Source organism: Diuraphis noxia, unplaced genomic scaffold (assembly GCF_037042655.1).
Source record: "Diuraphis noxia isolate RWA-SAM2 unplaced genomic scaffold, SU_Dnox_SAM2 contig0002, whole genome shotgun sequence".
NCBI lineage: Eukaryota > Metazoa > Arthropoda > Insecta > Hemiptera > Aphididae > Diuraphis > Diuraphis noxia.
This window is the reverse complement of record NW_028301712.1, coordinates 4,919,280-4,937,941: the sequence shown is the minus strand read 5'-3', so window position 1 is coordinate 4,937,941 and position 18,662 is coordinate 4,919,280. Positions and strand designations below refer to the sequence as shown.

Here is an 18,662-nt window from a genome sequence, read left to right as displayed (position 1 = left end):
TAGAGCATCTCTTACGCGTGATATATAATATTAAAATATAATACAATATATTATAGTCAGTCTTGAGCAGTATTCAGAATACTTTTAAAATACTTTTTGATATCAAGTATCAATAACTTGAATTATTATACCTAATATTATATTTAAAACTATTAAACTACTTAATATGTTGGCGCTAATTTCTAATTTTCTTGAAGAAAAGTACTATTGGTTCAATATTTAAAACAAAAACTAAAGAGTATCTAGAATATTTATAAAGTATTCGAATGCCTACTATTATTTATAAGTATATTCGCGTTTTGTAAAAGGTGACTTGACTGCAAGTCCTCCTTCAAGCTACTCAAAGCCATTTTTTTTTCTTTTTATAAATTATTTTTTACCACATCATATTTACTTATTGTATATAATGTACAGGGTGTATATTTTCAATAAACTCCATTCAATAAAATAATAATAAAAAAAAAACTATATTTGCGTATTTATTCCAAATGTACTTTTTTTAAAGTACTTTACCCATGTCTGACTATACGTCATAATATAGCATACGCTTACGCACACAAATATATTACGTATATAATATATATAATTAAAAATTAGCGTTCTCCTCGCGCGTCTACGCGATGGTGTCGTGGGGGGGAAATAACATTTACCCGGTCGGTCGCACGAATCGCCGCCGCCGCCGCCGCAGCCGAGTAGGTTCTTCTTCTGCGTCGTCCGCGAGCCCGCAAATGCATTGCGCGACCACTCCGGCCATCGTCTCAGTCGCACACGTTTTTACATAACGTCTGCACTCGCGCCCATCATCACATAGCACCGTCGCCACAAGTCGTGCACATCGTCCAGTCAAGCTCGTCAGGATCGTCATCAATCGATCGCTGGTCACGTGCCATATTATTGCGTTCTCGTCTACCCGTTCACTTGCCCGCCGCCGACATGAAGCCGCTAAACGTCGCGGTAAGCATTGTATAATATAGTACGATATCGTCCATATTGACATATTATTCTGATATGATATAGCACACCTGATATGGTCGTTGCCCGGACGGTATACAATAAGTATAGTTTTAAAAAATATACTGTAATATTACTGTCGTCGTATTCCATGCGGATGTGTGTATGTGGTCAACCTGTTACCGCGAGGCATAAGGTATATAACCAAATAGTTGAACATATTCGACCGCTTCACAGAGTGGGTTATCAATGATGACTATAGTGAACTAATCGTTTCACCTAAATAATAATACTATATCTGGTGGATAGCGAAGAAATTCTGATCACGGACACGGGTACACAGAATACGATGACAGTATACACTATACATATATTATCTTTATATACTGTGGTAGTGGTAGATAACATCGTAATATACACATATTTATATTGTATAGTTTATGGTACATAACCGTGGTTGATTTTTGTTGATCGATGTATACCTAGGTAATGCGCGCGTGTATAGTGTCGTTTTTATGTTTGAGATGTAAATAATGTGATATTGCAGATCCGTCATTCGACAGCGCAACGGGTATTATCGTAGGTTTGCAATTAATAATTAAATAATTAAATTATGACTTATAAATTGTAATACTATATTTTGCTATAACCAAACAGGATTAATGCTTACTATACCGTAGTATATGTATAGTGTATAGTGCGCATCGGTATAGAAATTATGACGATTATACCACTGCAGTATTAAGATATTCCACGATTCAAAAAAATTAAACTTATCCTAATATTTGAAAAATGCAATAATAGTTCTAAATCTTATTAGAAATCTGTCAGCATTGAGCTTAAAGAGTTCTTGAGTATTTAAATTTGGACGGGGGTCCAAAATATGTTAGGTTAAGGGAAAGGGGTTCATTATAAACATCAAAATTAATAATAAGTTATTTTCACTTTAAATTTTACAACTATTATTAGTTTGAAATGCTGAAGTAAATAAATAACCATCAGTTTTAAATCATATTAACACAGACATAATATTATTATGATGAAAAATAAATTACTCTTAAACGAGTTAGACCACAGAAAAAAATAAAGCACTATAGTATTTTCTAACCAATTATCTCTGTTCTTTTAATTTTAAGCTACCGACATAATTTAAAAAGTATTACGAGTATAATTGGTTTACAATTTTTTTTCTTTTATTCAATACAACAATTATCGTAATAATTACTGCACCGAACCGCACACGAATATAAAGCATTGAGGATATAATCTTATAAGTTATAAATGATAACTCCTTAAAAAAAACCGTTTCTATAGCTCTTCAGTCTCCAACATAAAATTCCAGTAATATCCCTCTAAATGATAAATCATTAAAACGCGTCTATCACGTCACAGAAGGACAAGGACGTGACCTTGTACCAAGAGTGTCTATATTGCAGGCGTGGGGTAGATATAAAACGCTGCTCTTGACTACGAAGGAGAGTGGTAAAACCGGACCGATAGATTTACTTATTTTTTTGCTCTTCGTATGAAAATGAAAAACATGTGGCACAACATTTCTAATGATAGTATCGACGTAATCGTTATATATTGTTATTTATAGTCTTTACACCATTAACGATGTTCGAAAGACCAATTGTATTCTCCACCTTGTCCATGAGACTTAATGAGATCTGAAACTCGCTGGTTTCATTATACTCGGAGGACAATTTTTTAACATTTTTTTTTTTTACATGCTTCTCAAATCTTCTAAATTATTACATATAAGTATCTACCTACCGATGGTTTAGATATAAAATATACACATACCAATATAATATCGTGCAACGAAATATTGAAAAATAAACTTGTAAAGTAGTCATTATCATAATACAACAATCGCATCAAGAGCTTTTTAGATTTTAATGGGTGTATACGTTAAAATTTGACTATACTTATGTTCCAACTATCGGTGTGTTACTTTATTTTCAAGATTATGATTGTACGCACATAAAAAATACTTCGAAAACGTGGTGAGTGGCAGCGTGAGAACAGTAACAATTGAATAACCAAACGAATTTGAAAAAAATCAACCGTAAATACTAAATTGTTAATACTACACATAAACAAAAGTATGAAATAAACTTAATGTGCTGTATGTACGATACTTAACGCAGTTGAAATCAATCGTGTATTTTTTTTTTATCAAATTAATTTTTTATTTGTTGTACATTATAATAACACATGGGTACACGACAATAATTGATTGCCCAATACCCATCATGTGGTAAAAAATGCGTACGGACTATTGTATTTTCTATGTACACAGTAAATTATATTTGATATTTGATTTATCATTTTACATAGCAAACAAACGTATACAGCGTGTTGAGTCGATTTTTCTTTTTCGGCTTTTAGAAGGTGAATAACTACGCTATATAATAACCTGAAGAATCAACATGGGGCTGACGGCCGTATTTGTCCTCATGACATTCATATTCCGCTGTACAAACACAACAAGCACAAATAATATTTCTAACAGTGCACAGCGCACGTCAATAATAATAATAATATTAATAATGTATTGTGTTTATCGTGAAATACCATACTCGTTGACTAACATAATATAATATAATAAATATGTAAAATACGATTATTTTTCGGCACACGTCCCATCTCGATAGGATTAAATTAATATAATAATATAAATTCGACCAAGGGCACACAGCCGTGCATTCGACTAGGTATTTGGTTACGGATATCATATGGTCTGCGCAATGAACTCGATATAGTATTACTCGGTCGAATGAAATGGAATGGAACAAAAATAAAGCCAAGACGACGATTTTAACAGTTCAAAACAGTACGTTCGACATTTTAATTGGCCCATTGTGTATATTTAATGTACACACGATGGTCATCCCGCAGAGAGGTCGCTTTATATTCATTTCATTTTAATATTGTATGCCGTATACCTTATACACGAATAATACATCGCTCCCGGTAGTAATACGATAGTGAATATATTATAATATATAATAATACTAGAGAGGTCCGAGAGGATAATATTAAATTGCCGTCAAGGCGTCCTGAAACGATTGCCGAACAACCCGTCGTCGTGGAGATACCGCGGGAGCCGGGAGGGACTGCACGCTGTATATATATATTATACAACTTATAAATAACTATTATTAGAATTATCGTTGGTTATTAATAATGCATAATATATTGTCTTGCGTTTTTACAATTATTAATGTTTAATTAAATTTCGAAAGACTATTATGTGGATACCGCGCACATAATACGCGATCAATGATCGCCATATAGCTAATCTATAGAGTTATACCGTGTATATGTATAATATGGCGGCAGATATGATATTGCTAATTATTCGCATTCACACGCGTCATAATTTCTCGGCGTCGATCCGACTTCGTTGTTATAAGCGCCAAACAATTGGTAGCGGGATATAGCCGCTTGATGTCTTCATTGCGATTTGTTTTGTTTTTTTACCCCGACCGTATAACTGACCAGTTTGTGTTGCTATTATATGTACGACGGCACGTTCGGATTCGACGGTCCAATATATACCTATACAATATTATATATTATACTATGTACCCACCTGTGTGTATAGTAATATTATCATGAACAATTATTATTATATTCTTATACTCAATGATACACTCCGACGCGAAAGCAATAATAATTAACGCCGTCGATCTCCCGCGATTCACACTGCGCCAATACAATACGCGGCGTGCGCGTATAGAATAACTTTATTGGAAAGCCGAAACGACGAGTTTTTCTGCGATATTTATTGATATACACTTGTATCATGTTTATGATGTCCGTTTGCATGTGTGTTTTTTATTTGGTATTTCCGAATGAAAAAAAAAGATCTGTGACCTGACGGAATTTCAAGCCCCAGATTAAGCATGCACCGATATAGATATATAAATAGACAAAAAATAAAGTTATATTCTTGTATTGCTTCAGTTTTCAATTTAAAATGTTAAGATTGCTTGTTAATTATCTCACCGTACAAATCAAATTCTTAAGTTTAGAGTTTTTTCCTACCTATCGAGTTTGTACAATACTTGCCTTAATTTCTATTTGAATGTTATTAGTTAGTCATTTATTCACTTGTTATTATTGACAAGATTACTTATGAGCTGCAGTCATGGTCAGGCGATTAAGAATATTAAAAATGATTTAATAATAATATTATGTAACATCACAACATATTTACTGTATATTTTGTGTTTTATAATATACCATGACGAATAAACAACTATGAAATACCCATGAAAAGTAATCTACTAATCACTTGAATATAATGGATTGACATATTATACTTTTTAATAGGTTTTTAATATTTTAAAACGAAAACACTTTATCGTAATGAAAATCTATCCGTCCACAACAGATTAGCCATGTTAACCATGAAGACCTACTAATTGCTAATGAGATCAATAGTGCATAGTGTGCATACTAACACCAAAGCATTAAAACGTTAAAGATACATCCCATACCAACAAATTATAAGGTTTTAAAAGAGTATTTTGTTATATATCTGTACACTAATTAAAGCTACAAACACAATGCGATGTATATAATTAAAAAAGCAGTAAAAATATATATATATAATTTTAATTCCTAAGTTCCCATAAAATGTATTATGTTATCTTTATCAATTTATATTTTATTTAAATGACTCGTAGGAATTAACTTGGGACACAAGATCCAATATAAATAACAAAAAAATATGTAGGTATATATTATAATATTATATAATCCTCTCATTGGACCCTATACACAACATGTTTAGTAAAATCTGAAAGTGTGTAATTTATCAAATGTTTTTACCTTAATTTAATAGTAAAGTTTGTGTAGAACGTTGTCTTTTTTAAGAACCTAGAAATTTTTTCCCAAAACACATGGTATGAACTGTCTGAAAATTGTTAAAGTATTCTGAATTTGTATTGTTCTAATAATAGTCGAAAATAATACCGATACAAATATACAATACATGGAAAATATTTTATCAATTTCGTGCCATTCAGCAGGAACCACAATCTGATATTTTTGCAGCTAACTTTAGTTAGTGGGGATGTAGTATGAAACTTGGTAGTCTCAAGGGAAAGGCCCTCGTAAAACCCAAAAATGAAATCATTAAAAAGTGTTTCTAAAAAGAGTCTTATGTTAGGAAACAAGAAAAATATATTTCAATAAATGGAAATATTTAATGTATTCTATGGATGCAGCCTGGCGATAAATTGCTGAGTGTAAATAAAACGTAAATACATCGTGTAGGTATCACTATAATATTAAAGTAACACTATGATGTTAATGTGCCTTCCGCTGAATTACATCATCACAACCACGACTTCATTATTATTTCCTACTATATTTAAATAATATAAGCGCGCATAGCATTACCCTTCGTCCTACGCGAAGATTTGAAGAGGCAGCTCTTACGGGTCGATACGAATTAACGAATTATTGTTTATTATAATGATGCGACGATTTATGACATGTGTACGGCGGACGTGCGACGGTAGTTTTCATATTAATTTCATTCCTACTATTTTTTACCACGTGTGGGCTTACCGTGTCGTTTAAACGTACCATTTTACGACAACGCAAAATCCGAAATAAACGTCGTCCGTCACCGATTCGCAGTATTTATGCAAAGTTAAATTATTTAATATCACGTGGGACCGATTAAACGACACTTGACACATCTACATAATACTCATATTATTATAAGTATTTATGATACCTATGTATAGGTTTGTTATTATAGTTTTCGAAGTCGGGAATTATTTATATTATATATTATTATATTCGTCACCGGGCCGCCTTGGCCACGACGGCGGTTCGGGAGTCATTGGCCGGAGGTCAACGCACACGCCCTCCCCTTCCCCTTCTAAACACTCCCCACCCAACCAACCCGTCAACTAAACATACCCGCCACGACCGGTCGTGATTATGTGTCCAAAGTTCACGTGCAGATATATAACGCGTACATATGTTTTTTTAAAACATTTTTTTCCAACCGCGAAAAACGTGTTATTAAGTATATATCCGTTTGTTCAACACGCATTATCATATTATAAATATTAAGAACACTGCACATAATACTATGTGCGGACAAGTTCGCCCACCGATGTCTCGGCCACCAGATCCTTCCCCACGCCCTGTTCCGCCCTGTTCAGCCCCACCCGATCGCTTTTAATTAACACGTCGAACCGCTCCCGCGTGTGCTGCAGGTGGTTGTGGGTACCTACCTTTAATATAGTACCTTATAAGGCATCTATCTTATTATGTAAATTCGACCGCCGAAAGTGACTATAATATCTTCTCCGCCGACATTAGCCGCTGCACGCCAATAACCGGATAAATACACTTTTTTGATCTTTTATTTCCTGCAATGGAATGCCGATGAATTAATACTATTATAATTAATTAACTTCTGATTTTATTCTTGGTTTTATTGGATAGTAAAGTCCTCGAAAAACATTCTTCGTCATGCATATTCCTATGAATAAAATATTATAAATTTAAAATTATTAGTGTTGTTTAAGAAGACAAAACTTGAAAATATAGCTGGTGAAAAATGCAATTTTTTTAAATTTTTTTTAGCATATATATACACCAAAAACTACTCGACTAATTTTGACCCAAATTTCTAACTTTTGTAAGAATTAGAAAACCACAGAGTAGTTTAGACTGGGATCAAAACAAATTTGTCAAGTTCTATATATTCAATCCGCTGTGGGTGGATTGTCAACTCGGTCGAATTACTTCACTAATAGGTTGAGTTACACTTGCAGTAAAGTACACATAGGACATTCACACATAGGACATTCACACATAGTATACAACGACATATTTTATATTTGTTCATGGGCGAAGTTTAGCCGTTATACAGATAAAATATATTATTTTACTTTAAATTTACAGTTCATAAAATTTTCTAATCCCTACTTGTAATATTATATTAATAAACCTATAGAGAAATTTACAAAATCTCATTTCACATATCATAAACTTATATTCTATACTGCATACAAGCAAGATGCAAACGTCATATGTGACACCAACATGGTATACAATTGTGTCATAGTTTTGGTAATTATCACCAATGGGACTAACTATATAGGTATATAAAGGCACAAAAAAATCACGTGTAAGAAAACAAAATTTTAGATTAACGTGATATTATGCCCAGTAATGTACTATGTATTTATGGTACATTACCAAATAACCAAAAAATTGTATTTGGTTAACCATTAATTCCCCCCCCCCCCCCAATGATAATTTTCATCAAATTAATTTCAATGACCTCCTGTCCTAGTTTTCTGCGCAAATGTCATTTTTGACGTTTTTTAGACAACCTGCATCATGGGGACAGTAGACGAAATCGATTTAACACTTAAGTATCATAAAAATAGGTTCCTATATTATTAAAACCCGATTACACCATTACCTTTGCTTAGTCATAATGATCGTTTTCTTTTTAAATCTAATACATTTTAACGATCATCATATTGTTCGTTATCTTAAGATTTTGCCAATAATAACACGTATATTTTTTGCAATTGTTATACACAATAAGCTGTTGGTATTAAACTGTTTGTTACTATTAGCTTTGCCGATGTTTTGATTTTACTGTTTACAGATTTAATTATTTAAAAATGGCATTGAATTAATTGTTGATAATACGCCTATAGGATCTCTTTAAAATTTATAATTCCTCCATTCGATACACTGAAAACAAATATAGTTTAAAGATTTATTTTTAATTCAAATAATTATTTTTTAAATTAAAAAACAAATTAACAACAATCAGAAATAAAGCAATAAAACAAAACAACCTTATGATAACACAAAATCATTCCTACGAAATCAGATATGGTTTATTCGACTTAAATTAATTTATATGGGATATTATTATCAATTAATGCGAATGCATTAAAATTATTTCCACTGAAAATAAATGTATATATTATTATATTAATTATTAATAAATTTGAAAGTTGTAAGGGTATGTAATTTTAATTAGAATATGAATTTATATAAACACTTCTTTACAATACATTTTTGTAAGCTGCATAGTTATAAGCACTATATAATATATATTATATTATAGTATAGTATATACTATATTTAAAAATACCATAATTTCATGTTGAGGACTGCAGTCATTAAATATAATATACAAATCGTAAATTTATTTATGATGTGATAAATAAGTGGCTATAAGAAATTTAATTTCCCTTATATTTGCATAATTTATTGAAATACGAATTAGGTTTAAACGTTTTAGTTTAACTGTCATCCTTTACTAACAGTTCTTACCTTAAGACGATGCTGATTGCTAAATTTATTGAAAATGAGTAGTGAATTAAATTTATATTTTTTATTTATTTATTTAATACGACATTTACAGTAATATTTCAACCTCACGTTTCGATTTTCATATCCTGTAAAGTAAAATCCAAGTTAATAAAAAGATAACAAATATGAACAAATCAACCTTATATCTATCCAGTAAGTAAGCATTGATTGGTTACAAATTACATAATATACAATATATTATATCTGTTAGTAGGTACCTACTACCTACTACATTATAAGGTATGCCTAATTAACAATTTTTAAGCGTACATCGGGCATATTATTATAACACAGTCAGTAAATAAATAGTAGTTATAGTTATAATAATATATTATAGAAATTATAATAGTATATTATAGTTCTTGAGTAAAATTCAAAGCAAAATAATTTATATAGGTACTCAAAAATATATATTTTCTATTACAAATTTATGACGGTAAAAAAATGTAGAACAATTTGAAAAAAAACTAAATAGCTGGTATATTTACTATTATATTGGACATGATTACATTTTCGTTTACATACCTACATGATTTTGTGTTTATTCAATATGTAGAAGAACATTTTTGTAACCTGAGTGGTAAAACTAACTTTTCCCGATTATCTCTTTTTAAATTTTGACGTTCCAGAACGCGTTTATATTCATCTCGCTTTTAACTTTTTTCAATATAACGATAATATTATATTACATTCTTTATCTCTATGTGTATCGATCTTTTGTACCGAGCCGTCGCGCGTCGTCGGCATACATTTTTGCGTGGTCATACATATCAAAATATGCGTGATATTCAAAACCAAATTATAATGTGGTTATTGGTTTAGTTTCATTCAGATCATGTATATACTTGTATAGGTAATAAATTTTAACTAGAATTCTAATGTTAATGAATTTGAATATTTTTTTTTGCGCATCTAGAATTATACCCGAGTATGATATAAATTTGATTCAAGAAGTTTAGTTTACAAATAATATGTAAAACTTACTTTGCATATTTGAGCATTTAAATGCATATATTGATTGTTTCTAGATTACTTAACATAATATATTAAATTATAATATTATCATTTGTCATCGTTTGTTTGTTTAATATTAATTTAAAAAAGAAATCATCGATAATATTATTGTGTTTATAAGTTATAACACACCCAAAAAATCAGGAGATTAGATGTTTATAAATTATAAACTAGCGGCGCAGTGACTGAATAGTTTTATGAGTAAAAAGTTACTAAATGATAATGCGTCTAATATTGAATATTATATTTGATCTTTAACATCCGATCTCTAGTAATAACTTATAACATATAATAACAATTAATTATATACATATAAATTATATTGTCGTATAGATTCTCTCCGAGGGCTTCTCAGATTAAGGTCACTGTACTATAATTGTAGGCCGTTTCCAATAAACCTATTTCTATTATAAAATACACAAATTTCCATTTTGACATCAGTTCGTTGATCACCCGTCGTTTAATGAAGATTTGCACAATTTATCAAGAAACCCACGAATAAGTCGTTTTGGTCGGATTTCGTGTATTATTTTTATTATAGTTGTTCCGTTCCGACTTCAGAAGGGGCTTATTATCTTTGCGAGATATTTCATAGTCCGGGGCTATTGCCGCAAGAGTTAAACTGGTCGTGTGCGCCCAAAAGGTAAATTACAAGAATAAAAATAGAAATTTACCGTTACCTATACGACGAGAATCTTCCCGAAGTATGTTTAACATTATACAACTCATACTACATTATAATAAATACTGACAAACTCGCTTCCACACAATGTTTTGTATGACCACCACTGACCACCTGAAAATAATCCGACCACTCTCTCCGAAATGGTACACGCTACATATTATTCAAAATGTAATATTGTTATTACACGGACGGATCTGAACTCTGACAGATTTAATAACGTTCCTTCGCGTGTGTACCCCGGTTGTGTTTTATGAATTCAACAACACAAATAGTCCGTCGATCCACACGAAATGTGTTTTGAGTGCGAGTGCGAGTGAGACAGAGGAGAGAGAGTGAGAGGGAGTAACATGTCGCGCCCGCGAGGATTTCGTGTCAGAAACACGGAGTGGCGACCCCGGAACGACTGTCTGCCTTCATATCCGCCGATAAGGATCTGTGGCAAAAGATAACAGTGACTAACCGGAAGTCGAAATTGTAATAACATGATGTGAGTTGTGAACGAAAATTGTCTTATCGTTGTGCTAGTACACATTTTAATAATGCGTGTAATTACTATTTACCACCCACTAACCCGGTTAGGTTAATAATTATTGTTTTTGAAGAGCAGTGTTCAACAAAATATGGTGAGATTGTTATAACGGGTCTTTCCGTGAGCATTTTACTCCAATGCAATTTGCATAAAATATTACAAGCACGTAAATCATTATTTAATAAGTACCACTAATTGATGGTCTGTTTCTCAACGTTTGAAGAAAAAAAAACACTTGTTATAAAAATTGTTACGAAATGTTATTCCATATAATTTGAAATCGGGTTTTTTCAAACAAAAAATGTTAAAACTTATATTATGTTTAACATAGAAATAGTGGTTTTGTTATAATGCATCTATAAAAGCTATTATACGAATTATCTATAATTAAATCGTTATAAATGATGAAGATTATTACAAACGTGTCTTCGAAAGTAATTAATAATTATTATTGTTATGCCCGGTCGTACCTATAACATCTACGGCAACAACAATAATAATAATACCCATAGTCTTTTGCCATCTCATATTAAATAATAAAATATACTTGCGATGAATAATAAATCATAATAATCTAATCTAACAATAAAAGTAAAATCAGGCCACTCGAGGAGGATTCGGAAGCAAATATCAAAAATCGATTAGTCAACTATAATGTATTGGCATCGTCATTATAATGATAAACGGACAATGGAGTTATAGAAAATATTATGATCACTGAGCCCCGCGTGTGATTTAGGAGATGGTAGAGGGAATCGGGGATACAGTGAAAGGTGGTCGGGTAGTAAGTGGTCATAGTGCTTTTGATTCTCGGACCATCTGCATGTATGTGAACGCATTGTGTTAATAAAACTATTAATACTATTATGATGTTTTTCCAGGTAGATTATTCGTTTTTGATTATAAGAAGTTTTTTTTTTTTTTTTAAACTATGCTATGATTTTACAGGTATTGTTGTTTTGTCTTATCGCTTATGGACACAGCAGACCACAGGAAACCGATGAAAACGACGAGATCATAAGAGAGGCGAAGAGAGACAATAAACACTTCCAACAGTAAGTAAAAACATTTTTGTTTTGCACTTCTTGAAAGTGATACGTCAATTAATGTATATAATATATTATAATAATTAGAATAATAATTTACTATCAACAACACTACACCTTAACAAATAATAATAAACATTAAACACTGTACAAAAATGGGTTTAACACTATATTAATGCATCTGATAACTGCAACTGACTTGTAACTTAATAAGATAATATTATACACTTGGTACTGACTGACAAAAGTTTTAAGTTTAAAATAATTAAATGCTGAATGGATTAGTTGACTATATTATATTTTACTAAACACACACGTTAGCAGTGCACAATTTCGGTGGTTTTTTCTTGTTTTCTACGGTTTTAGTGCTTTATGCAAAGTTATGGCAATGGATCGGTCAATATATTCAATGCGTGTAACATAGTATATATAAGGTAAGCTTATTTTCAAACACATTTTTTTTTTGTATAATTTTGTCTTGTAAATATTTCTGTTATGCTTTATATTTTTCTCCGTTCAAATAATTTAACATATTTTATTTTTATAATATTAATAGAAAAATATCTCCACAAAATGTAAACTTTCGTTAAGAGTTTTAAACATTTTTTGATTTAAAATATGTATAAAATATTTTTGGGTGAGGTTAAAAATAGTTTCTTTTTCGCAGTTTGGTTCTTTTTTTATAATTTTATTTTTATAAGCACGGGTGGTTTAATAAGAATTTTGTGTATTTTAGTGATAACGTAAGCGAATTACCGCTATACCAAACGGAATCTTCGACAGCGGAAAACATGTTGAGCCGATTGAAGTCGATTGCACACCTGCGAATGGCCGATATAAAAAAGCCGGTATTGGATTCAATAACCAGAGAAGAGCTGGAGGCGCTTAGGGACCTTTTAGACAAAAACCTTCAAAAGTACCAGAACTACAACGAACACTCGACGAGGAAACGGCCAAGCGACCCGTACATAGGTCAGATACTCCAAAACCTGAACGGTGAATCGCAAACATCCGGCAGCGATATCAACAACATGCAGCAGCAACACCACCACCACCACAACAACAACAACAACGATGACAACGGACAACTATCAGAGTACCATCAGATGCCCATCAGGCGCAAGATCATCAGGCACACGGTGTTCGCGACACCAATGCAGGGTAGCAACGTTGGCGTTCCGAATCGGATGTATAATAGCGGTGACGCGTCGTCGAGGATCGATTGGACGTCGCCTTGGGCTGATTACTTTCCGATATTGATCAAAGATCCGCTACAGACGATGATGAACTCATTTTCCGAGATCATCGAGTATGGTCCGGCTGCCGACATATGCAGGCACGGGAATGGCGACGATACCGCTGTGGCCAGCGAGGACACCAACCGGCTGGACGGTGCAGGGCGATCGTCCCGGACTACAAGTAGGATTTTTAGTGGCGGTAAGGTGTCCGCCATAGTACCGGAAACGCGAAGACGGTCGCGTCGGGACACGGCGGCTCCGCGATCGGAAGAGGAAAAAGGAGCGTTGCTGAATCACGTACGACCGTTCAAGCACACGACGACGACCGCCGCCACACCGTCGGATCCGTCAAAGCTGTTCGGCTGGTCGCCGGACAAGGAGGCCACCGAGCACAACGGCGACACGGGCCCGCAGATCAAACGGCTAGTGGTGCGTCGCGGGGGCGTGGCTATCGCTGGCCCGGGTGGCATAGCCACCGCAGGATCCGGTGGCACGGCGATCGTGGGCCCCGGTGGATCGGCGTACAGCAATAAGCACACCGCGGCCGGCTCTTCCGCTGACGCCCCCGTGCCGGCCGGTGGAATCTCGATGGCCGGCCACGGGCCACAGATGGTGCAGGCCCCTACCGGCTATTACGCACCTTACCCGATGCAAAACAATGGTTTCGCCAGGAGCTTTGACGCCGGCGCCGGAACAGGTGGCACGGCCTATCTGTCGACGGACGGCGTCGCGTACACGTTTCCCACGCCGTCCCAGGGACTGACGGTGTCCCAACGTCAGCGCAGCGGGGGCGACGGCCGTGAGATATCACTTCCGGACGGCGCCAAGCTGATAGCCACTGGACCGATAGTGTACTACAACCCCGAACCGTCCGTCCGGAAGAAGTCTCGCAAGAACAAAAAGTCCGGCAAACACGACCATCACCCGTTTTGACGACACCACCCAGCCACCGTACGTTTATCCGTTTGTTCCTCTACAACAACACAAGACTGTCGTGATATATTGCACTTGATGATAACAATATGATATTACTATAGCTCTATATAATTATTGTGCCTCCATTGAAACTATACATAATACGATGTATACATATTATTATTATTATACGTACATAAGTTTACCATCGTATATTTTATAATAATATTTGTAGTACCTAACGCTCGTTTAAGTAGTAACCTATAACAATTATTATTTTCATATATCGTACTTGCCTATATAACATATTATACATTATGACATTGTATTTTAGTATTTATACACTAGGTATAGGTATATATATGTACAATAATTATAAGTCTCGTGATAGTTCCATGACATTTACTTGTATAATACAAAAATATTGTAAAATTTGTCATCCCCTTCGTAATTTGTATGCTCTTACTTTATAAATTAATAAGGTGAAGGCTATATTGTAATACTATGTATTCTTATACGAGTAAGATATTACGCATGCCTATAACTTTATTCATAGTAAATAATCATAATATTATCATTCGATATTTAATATACTATATTACTATCAATTTTTTTTTGTTTTTTTTAAATGTTTACTATTAATTCAACTATGAACACAGAGTGTACAAACTATTTATTTACCTATATTGTTTTACTCATTAATACGAAAAACATGTTTAAGTCTTATTTGATATTACCTACATGTAGGCAAGTATCAATACAACGTTATCTCAAATTCTAACTTATTTACTACCTATTCAATTTTATTGTATTTTATTTTAAAAATGTTTTATTCTTTTATTAAAATAATAACCATATCATTTACTGCAATAACCTTATTGTAATATTAACTCAAACATATAATGTGATTATGTGAATCATTTTGATTAATTTTTAATTTATTAGAATATTTTTATTGCAGTTTACAATGAATTCAAAACCATATCTTACACTAACACTGAATTTAATTTTTCATTTCTAATTTGTTCCCCGCTTCTATATGAACTTTTGTACTTTACATAAGTTAGATACCTACCTAACTGATAAATATTTTTTTTTTTTAAATTTAAATAAAATGTATATTTTACATTTTATTCCTAGGCTTTGTTGTAGAACGTTAATTTAGCTGTGAGGAATAATTGCAATCTTTAATTAATAACTAATCGAGATAATCGAGTTGACAAACTCTGTCGAGTATGGTTTAGTAGATATATAGAATACTATTAAAATTTTAAATATTTAATACAATTGGTTAGATAACACGTTAATGTAATACTTCGTTTGTGCGTTACCATGTAAGTATAATATTTCAATAAAGAAACCTAAAACCATAAACTAATAAAACGAGATTTTTTTACCAACGGAGGTAGTGATGTACCTACCATACGTGAAATCAGTAACAAGCCGTAGCTTTATGGTCATAAAGCTATATAACTGTGTGACTATGTTTATATATATATATACATGTGTGTATATGAAAAAAAAAATACAACAACAAAAACAAGATATACCTACTAACCTAAAAACAACAACTAGTTAAACAGAAAAACCAGATATACTGCATTTGAAAAAAAGTTTGATATAAAAACAATTATGTATACACTGTGTATCCGTGTATATGTAGGTATACATCACGTCAATTTGTTACTAACGGACAATACACTTTTCGTAAATTGCACTCAACTATAATGTATTAGTGTTCATTTTCCAATGCTCGTTATATTAATAGGTAGTAGTTTTATAAGATTATTTATTTCTAGTAAGTTCACAAAATATTACTAATTATACTACTTTATAGTATACATGATTAAAATTGTTAGTGTTTGTTTTTTAAACGTATAGTACAGAGCTTATAAACACAATTATACAATGATTATACTTTATTAATTACTTTTTATGATTTTGGATGTATTTTTTTTTTATGGAAGCACGAGAGCTGGATACCGATTTAACGAATAATAATTGACATAAAACTAAAATTTTTCAGATTGATAGTCGTATATTTTATGAGTTTGCATAAAAAATATATCCATAATCAAGAAGTTGCAAATCATAAAAGTAATCATTGTAATAATTATTATATTCATAAGTATTTGATTTTAAGATTTGAAAATTATACCACTGTCTAAAATGGCGGTGTTTTATTACAAAATACATAATAATCTTATAGGCTATCGCTTAGGCACATTAAGCCACTGTTAATTCATTATAAACATAATACACCAACACCATTAATGGTGTACCAGAGCTCGAACGTCAACAACCAACAAACGAAAACAAATAACACGTAAAATCAAACGTGCTTAACGGACAAACATTGCACGATATATCATTAGGGCCAAACGCCTAAACCTAACCGTGGTTATTGTATGCGCAGGTATCGGCTGCCGTACTGGGCATTCGTGCCGACGTTAGGCGTTTGGCCCGGATTCGCCGGAACAGGAAGCGGAACTGGGTCAGCTGTCACCGCCGCCACAATCCCACCGCCACCCAAGGGATCCGTGGCCGTGAACTTGAACAGCGGCCGAGTGACCGTGGTAGACGACGTGGCTGACAGATCGGAAGTCGCAGACGCGGTCATCGACCCAAACCGGAAGCGGCGGCCGGCACAGGTCAAGCCGCTGCACTCGAACACGCCGAGCGTAGGAGGACCGAGTTGGCTGAGGAAGACAACAGTGGCGACGACGACGGCGGCGTCGGATCCAACCATACAGGCGGCGCAGGTGAAAAACTCTACTGCTGTCGCCACTGATAAACCGGTCACCAAGATATACCTGAAACCGTCAGCTAAGGCGAAGGCTGGCGCCGGCGGCGTGGCCCTTTCAAACCCGATCAGCACGGCCATAGTCCGCAGGGGTGACACGGTCAGCATTGAATACCTTCCGGATGCCACAGCGGAAGCGGGTGAAGGCGGCGTGGCTATATCCCGACCGGAACTGGTCATCCATTTTATCGACTGAAACAATACGCACACGCTAAAAGTTGAAGACACCACCATTAAACCATTATATTAGGTCTATAAATTGTGCCATAAATACGCGTTATGATATATGTTTTATTATATTATTTATTTACACGTATTTACTACTTAAATATTATAATTACTATTTTTTTTTTTTTTAATAATAATTTACAAGAGTAGGTATTTTATATTTTCGTTTTCTAAGAACGAAAAAAATTATCTGGAAACAAATTGTAAGAAACTTGTTTCTATATAATGACTATTTATTTGTGACATACATGTATGCTCATCACAATTTTATGTGAAATGCCATAACTGTATAAAATGTCTTTACTTTGTCCAATCTGTCTGATTTTCTATATATAACGAATCGGTTTACCTATGACGTATAGAAACGGAGAAATTAAACGTGACACACTTGCCGGTTTTTTTTTTTAATAGCAAGTTACAATATTACTCACAGTTCACAATAAGACTTAACGTACCGACTAATTTATTACTGTTACCCATCAGCCATTATCTATTAATGCCTTTTTATATTTTTATACGAAAAATATACGCTGTACATAGTTGATTTGTGTTCTTGAATAATATATTTATTTTAATCCTCCACGTGCATTATTTTTACAATACTATCTATTTAATTTAAGTTATATGTGATACCATCTATTTATTTTAAAAAAAATTAGTACCATCTAGGTATATAAGTAGACATTATTATCATGGCATTCGTAAATCGTTAGCACCATCGGAAAGTTTCAACTGTAGGAACTAAAAGCATTGCATCGGGCATTTCGTTGGTAGGTTTTGCTACTATATGGTTTACTTATTGATAAGTCTTGTTAACTTAACAATTAAAATAAATAAGCTATTAGTAAACTTATAAGAATAAAAATAAAAT

At 33.2% G+C, this 18,662-nt stretch overlaps 2 protein-coding genes across 4 annotated transcripts; both read left to right on the top strand.

The window, feature by feature from the left end:
• The first annotated feature begins 686 nt into the window (after positions 1 to 686).
• LOC107165179 (uncharacterized) lies at positions 687 to 15,368 on the top strand. 3 transcript variants are annotated; one of them, XM_015513300.2, is made up of 3 exons: positions 687 to 954; positions 12,510 to 12,616; positions 13,344 to 15,368. In XM_015513300.2, exons 1-3 carry the CDS (start codon positions 934 to 936, stop codon positions 14,776 to 14,778), a joined length of 1,563 nt encoding a protein of 520 aa, XP_015368786.2. In that variant the 5' UTR covers positions 687 to 933; the 3' UTR covers positions 14,779 to 15,368. The 3 variants fall into 3 exon arrangements, with proteins under 3 accessions (XP_015368786.2, XP_015368787.2, XP_089075449.1); XM_015513301.2 differs by lacking the exon at positions 687 to 954 and adding an exon at positions 12,339 to 12,442; XM_089219323.1 differs by lacking the exons at positions 687 to 954; positions 12,510 to 12,616 and adding an exon at positions 12,654 to 13,041.
• Positions 15,369 to 17,168: 1,800 nt separating this feature from the next.
• On the top strand, positions 17,169 to 18,371 carry LOC107165180 (uncharacterized). The gene has a single exon (XM_015513302.2). It carries the CDS (start codon positions 17,169 to 17,171, stop codon positions 17,757 to 17,759), a length of 591 nt encoding a protein of 196 aa, XP_015368788.2. The 3' UTR covers positions 17,760 to 18,371.
• Positions 18,372 to 18,662: the final 291 nt, after the last annotated feature.